This window comes from Hyalella azteca, unplaced genomic scaffold (assembly GCF_000764305.2).
Source record: "Hyalella azteca isolate HAZT.00-mixed unplaced genomic scaffold, Hazt_2.0.2 contig5640, whole genome shotgun sequence".
Classification (NCBI taxonomy): Eukaryota; Metazoa; Arthropoda; class Malacostraca; order Amphipoda; family Hyalellidae; genus Hyalella; species Hyalella azteca.
Genome location: NW_025935823.1, coordinates 249,966 through 256,060, shown reverse-complemented (window position 1 = coordinate 256,060; position 6,095 = coordinate 249,966). Strand labels below are relative to the sequence as shown.

Below are 6,095 nucleotides of genomic sequence, written 5' to 3'. Positions count from 1 at the left end.
GGGGTAAATTCTTTCAAAAATATATGAACAACTTGACGATGTTCATACCTTTATTCAACGTGTTCAAAAATGTATGATAGGCCTATGCATCTTTTAAGGTATTCATACCCATTTTATTAATAATTACTGAGATTAAATTCAATTAGTTGTGAGTCAGATATCAAAAATATTTAGCATAAATGCTATAGCATTAATTCGACCTTATCGTTTAATAATGAAGATTTTCTCAGATTTTTTATTACATTGGAACGCTTCACTTTTTTCTATAACAATTGCACAATGTATAGCATTTTCTCCTCTGTATTTTGTATTTCACCATCGCAACTTGCAGAATTATCTTTCCAAATTTCTCGACACATAATGGAATTGTATCGCGTTTCAACGATTATCGAGTTTTTCACCATAAGCTATTTATTACGGAAACCCAAATAACTTAATTTTAATTTTAATCTTTGTTAATTTGTTAGGCAAAATAACGCAAATAAACTATTTCCCGGTATTTCATAGAGCCGAAACTTGAAGAAGTGTTTCTGCTGTTGCCAGATTGTTTTTCTGCGAGAACATCGTTCAGTAAATGCTATCATAACCCGGACAAAAAAATGAGGGTATTTTTCCAATTTCCATTTTGACAGTAGATTATATCAATTATGTTTCTTATTCATTATATCAATTATCACTAAATGATATAGTATATTATCTTATCACTAAATGTTAAGATGGACTGAATTAATCGTTACAAATACTCTCATTTTTTCTAATGTCTTGATGTTAGCTTGTGATGTATGAATTTTTAATCTTAATTAAACCCCTCACGAGTTGATGCCTACCATTTTATTTAACATTTTTAGGCAAATTCACAAGATGTAGCTCTAAATATTAGCATCGATTATCCACATACGACACATCAATTAGACATTTTATGGCTCGTGGCTCTGATCGAGTTCGTCATAACAACACGCTGAAGGTTTTTAATTACTGCACATTATTTTAATTGATTGCAAATCAATATTTGCATGTATGCGCTAATGATTGCTTATATTCACTGCCCCGAAGTAGCATGTGCACTGTGCAGTGTTCTCTGGAGAGTTTTCTGGTCTGAAGTTATCGGAACGGATTCTGGTCTGAAGTATCTAAAAGGTTTCTGGTCTGAAGTGTCGAAAAAGTTTCTGGTCTGAAGTTATCGGAACGGATTCTGGTCTGAAGTATCTAAAAGGTTTCTGACATGAAGTGTCGAAAAAGTTTCTGGTCTGAAGTGTCGAAAAGGTTCCTGGTCTTAGGTGTCGGAACAGTTTCTGGTCTGAAGTGTCGGCACGGTTTCTGGTCTGAAGTGTCGGAACAGTTTCTGGTCTGAAGTGTCGGCACGGTTTCTGGTCTGAAGTGTCGGCACGGTTTCTGGTCTGAAGTGTAGGAACAGTTTCTGGTCTGAAGTGTCGGCACGGTTTCTGGTCTGAAGTGTCGGCACGGTTTCTGGTCTGAAGTGTAGGAACGGTTTCAGGTCTGAAGTGTCGAAACGGTTTCTGGTCTGAAGTATCGGATCGATTTCTGGTCTGAAGTGTCGAAACAGCTTCTGGTCTAAAGTGTCGAAAAGGTTTCTGGTCTTAAGTGCCAGCACGGTTTCTGGTTTGAAGTGTTGGAACGGGTGCTGGTTTGAAATGTCGGAACGGTTTCTGGTCTGAAGTGTCGAAAAGGTTTCTGGTCTGAAGTGTCGAAAAGGTTTCTGGTCTGAAGTGTCGGAACAGCTTCTGACCCTGAAGTACCGGCACGGTTTCTGGTCTGTAGTGTCGGAACGATTTCAGGTCTGAAGTGTCGAAACAGCTTCTGGTCTGAATTGTCGGAACGGTTTCTGGTCCATGTGTCAGGACGGATTGTGGTCCTATTCATTCATACCGAATTCATTGTTATGAATTAATTCCACCTACTTTAGTTGTAACCATCAATGCACTTCCATTCCTTGCGTCCGAATTGTTTCAAACGTTGTAAATCCTAAAATGTCGTGGCAAGGCACAATGACGCCAGAGTTGCTTCACAATCGTCATCGGAAAGCTTGTAATGGTTATCTGCTTTCCCTTTTCCGAAGAGCTCCAACGAGCCGGCAGAGAAGCCAGATATTTCTATCGACTCCACCTTTCGTCCACTGAGCCACGTAAACGAACCTGTGAATTTCGTTGCGCCGAACCAGAAGTCTCCCGACGAGGCTAAAATGAAGCGTAAATAAATTATTCATGATTAAAATCGCTGTCATAAGCACAATAATTGGCATATTTATGTTGGAGACAGAGACAATAGACAATAAGAGCAGAAGCGATATTTTAAACGTAAACCATCCGAATACACAGTATAACGAACTAAAAAAAACATTAATAATAGGGAGAAATGACTGCAAGTTAATAGGGAGAAATGACTGCAAGTATCACCGTAAGCAGCAAGGATCGAGCTCAGTTGTGTGACGTCCTGTGCAGCGTTGGGGTAGAAAAGATCGGCGCCGAAGTCCATGCAGTTCTGACGAGCAGCCGAGTATGTCAAACGCGTCGTCACGATCAGCAGGCAGCCTAGCGAAGTCGAGATGAACCCGTGTTCGCCACACGCGGTCATCTTCACTCGAGCAGTGTCTGTTCAAACAAAAAATACTCATTGAAAAGGATATGTGATGGGGAAGTACAAAATGGTCTCCGAGTTCAGCTTAATGGCCTTTTGTGTCTGAACCGATAGAGCGCATTGACTGAAGTAATGTTCTCGGTATTAAGCCTAATAACCTTTTGTGCCTGAACCGATAGAGCGCATTGACTGAAGTCTTGCTCAAGAAGTTTAGCACCATTAGAGTTAGATAATCAATTGCAATGTGGTCATTGAATTCCGCAACAGTATTTATGAGTGCTTTGTCTTCACCAACCAATAACCTCAACAAATTACAATCTTTTATATTCTTGGATGACGACCTTGCCCTCAAAGTTATATCTCTACCAGTGATCAGGTAAAGATTCTTTCGTTACATTATAATTAGTTTATTCGTCTTTTCAGATTAATTGCATTGAACAGTCGTCATATATTAAATATTATGCCTCTGACTTCTTAAATTTTTCCATTCATCACTAGTAAAAAAACTTTATTAGTCTCAAATGCTCGGTTACAGTTGATATTTCGGCTGCCATATCATCCAATCGTGAATTTTAGTAATGTTTTGATTAAAACTTTTACAAATCGTTATTCATGCATATTTTTCTGTTGACAACAGAAGTGCATGAATCAGAGAGTGAAAATGTACATAGGAAAAAGAAATTTACAATGAAACAATAGCTAGGAAGTTAAAAAGTTAATATAAATTACAAGAAGATTTTGGCGTCAGCGGAAAAATAGCAAGTGAGACGAAAGTCATTTTATAGAAATAGAAAAAATGGAATTAAATAAAAGCATGTGAGAAAAATAGCATGTGAGAAAAATGAAAACGATGACCGCTTTTCATCCTCAGCATTTGGCTGCAATAATATAGAAAAATCATCGATAGTAATTTTAATATTAATAAAAATCATCTCCGGAAATCATCTATAATAATTATAAGTGCTTATTGACCATTCAACTATTCAAACAATTTTATGAATCATTTGTTCCATTGTTAACAACAATTCAGCAAATAATTGCTGAGAGTAAGTTATCCAACCATTAGGGATAAATGTTTAAGGAAAACTGTTCTTTTAATCAATTACCTGATAAAAAAATTAATGAATTTTTAAAGATAAATTATTAGGTATTTTTGAATTAATCGGTCAGTAAAGAGTCTCACCATTAAGCCTAACGACGCCATCATCATAGCAGGTATATTTGTACCCGTTGCTGCAGGTCTTCTCGAAACTTCCTTCGCCCACAAAGAGCCGTCGAGCTGTCGGCTGCGATGGGTTAACGCATCCTGCCAGTGAAGGCAAAATCTATCAAAACAGTTTATTTTAATGATGATTACTCATATTACTAAATTGTAATTCGCAGAATTTTGCTCTTTAGAAACAGTGGTTAATGACATGGGGGTTGGTTTCACCAATCTCTAGTTTCGTGAACATATTTAGGTACGAATCATAACCAACCTAAAATATCAGACTGGTTATGATTCATCGAAAGTTTTAAAAGCACGAATGAAAAATTCAAATTTAATTAAAATCGCCTTTGTTCATGAATATGCTTCAATATATTAATAAAAAGTACACAAGTGTTGGAAATCAGCGAAAAAGAAACTCACGTTTTAGAAAAGCCGTCATCTTGCAGGCGCCAGTTTTATTTACTTCAGTCTCCCCCACCGAGAGAGCATCAAACCCCCACAGGTTGCACGTTCCACCGTCGTAGCACAGCAGGTCAGCCCAGTCGTTCACTATGGTCAAAGCCACACAGAATCGCTCAGACGATACGGCGATAGATTTCTGCTGCAGTGCTGTATTGGCCCGTATCTTGGTTTGGTTTGTGACGCACGATTCCCATATCCTCTCAGGAAACGTGGCACCTACACAGACTAGAACAGATACCAGTAACGACAAGCGAAGAACCATCGTACCGGGTGCCTGTGAGGCGTGGCGCTGAAAATCATAGGCAGACTTCATAAACCGTAACACAGCTTTGTACATCCCAATAGTCATCATTCAAACTAATATATAATATAAAATAAATATAATATAAGTATATTATAAAATATATTTTATAGGTATATATAAAAATAATATAAAATATATTATAATTCAAATATGAATATATAGTATATTATTTGTATATTATTTATAATATATACCATGTAATATAGAAGATATGCAGAAAAGCTAGTCAACTAATCTCTGAATGTTCAAACCAAAGTTGCCTTGTCGATCACAGTTGTTTCTACGCATAAAATCACCGTATAAACATAGCTAAATAAACTCTTTTGTAACATACTCGAGAACTCCAGCGCTCTATAGTATTCTGAGTAGGAGACTACTACTCGTATAAGTATAATCAGGAAGCGATGTTTGATAGACAAGTTTTTAGCTTCTCAGTGATTACAACGGAACCACTGAAAATAAAGTAACAATTGTTAACTAAATGCTAGCTGTCTGAGGAATTATTTCTAAGCTAATCAGTCATGAGTAACTCAAATTGTTAGAGCTTCACTACATATATGTTTATTTACATTCAATTACAATGCTTGGAGGACTGAAAATCAGTAGGAACCGAAGTGAGTGGACAGTTGTCGCTAAATGCGGACAGCGAGGTGGATGCAGTGGACGACTCTTCAAAAGCCGTTGCGTGGCGACTTCGTTCTTTGTTTGCGAAAACGCACTCGTTTCATTGATTATTGACAGTGAATGATTTTACCCTGAGGAGATGCGATGAAATATATGCCCTTGGTGCAGTTATTTGAAACCTTAAATGCGCCTTGGAATTGAACATCTTTGACTTAGTAATTCAACCCGCGTCGGTACTGCCCATTTGCAGCGATTGACCATGACAAGCAAACGCGGAAAATTTTGCATGGCTTACTGCGTCTATTGCTGAGTCAGAGCTCTGACCCATTACAAAACGGTCATGCGTTTTTGGTTAAAATTTATTTCGGATAATAACGTCAGAAATCGTTGGGATTCCGCTAAACCCAGATCCATGGCAGATCTGTACCCCTTACAGTGTACACGTAGTGCTCAAAAGCACAAGGCTATAAATGCGGTAAAGTGACCGAACGAATCGTTTGAATACCTTTCCTCACTCACGGTATTAATAGATTTTCACTTAACAAAAGGCCCATGAAATGACCGTTATTACCTCGGGTAAACATTTGAATCCGTCTAGTGAATTGCGCTCGAACTAAGTGACTAATGCATTGTGCTATCAATTGGTGATTGCACAGTGAGCCAGCAATGATTGACTGGTGCAATGTGCCAGCAATGAGTGATTCTAGTGCACTGTGCCAGCAATGGGTGATTCTAGTGCACTGTGCCAGTATTGGGTGATTCTAGTGCACTGTGTCAGCAATGGTTGACTGGTGCATTGTGCCAGCAATGAGTGATTCTAGTGCACTGTGCGTGTGCCAGCAATGGGTGATTCTAGTGCACTGTGCCAGCAATGGGTGATTCTAGTGCACTGTGCTAGCA

General features: G+C 38.2%; 1 protein-coding gene across 1 annotated transcript; it reads right to left on the bottom strand.

Moving 5' to 3' along the window:
- Nucleotides 1–1,388: 1,388 nt before the first annotated feature.
- On the bottom strand, nucleotides 1,389–4,529 carry LOC125177921. The gene is made up of 4 exons (XM_047880592.1): nucleotides 4,226–4,529; nucleotides 3,779–3,901; nucleotides 2,415–2,609; nucleotides 1,389–2,195 (listed from the first exon to the last, which is right to left on the bottom strand). The coding sequence occupies exons 1-4, from the start codon at nucleotides 4,527–4,529 to the stop codon at nucleotides 1,984–1,986; spliced, it is 834 nt and encodes a 277-aa protein (XP_047736548.1). The 3' UTR covers nucleotides 1,389–1,983.
- Between the last annotated feature and the right edge of the window lie 1,566 nt (nucleotides 4,530–6,095).

Bases quoted from the DNA above. Each gene is read 5' to 3' on its own strand.
- LOC125177921 (XM_047880592.1), bottom strand. From the start codon at position 4,529: ATGGTTCTTCGCTTGTCGTTACTGGTATCTGTTCTAGTCTGTGTAGGT. The intron at 3,902-4,225 runs GTGAGTTTCTTT...CTTCACTGGCAG, and splicing joins GATGACGGCTTTTCTAAAAC to GATGCGTTAACCCATCGCAG. The intron at 2,196-2,414 runs GTGATACTTGCA...GCTTCATTTTAG, and splicing joins CTCGATCCTTGCTGCTTACG to CCTCGTCGGGAGACTTCTGG.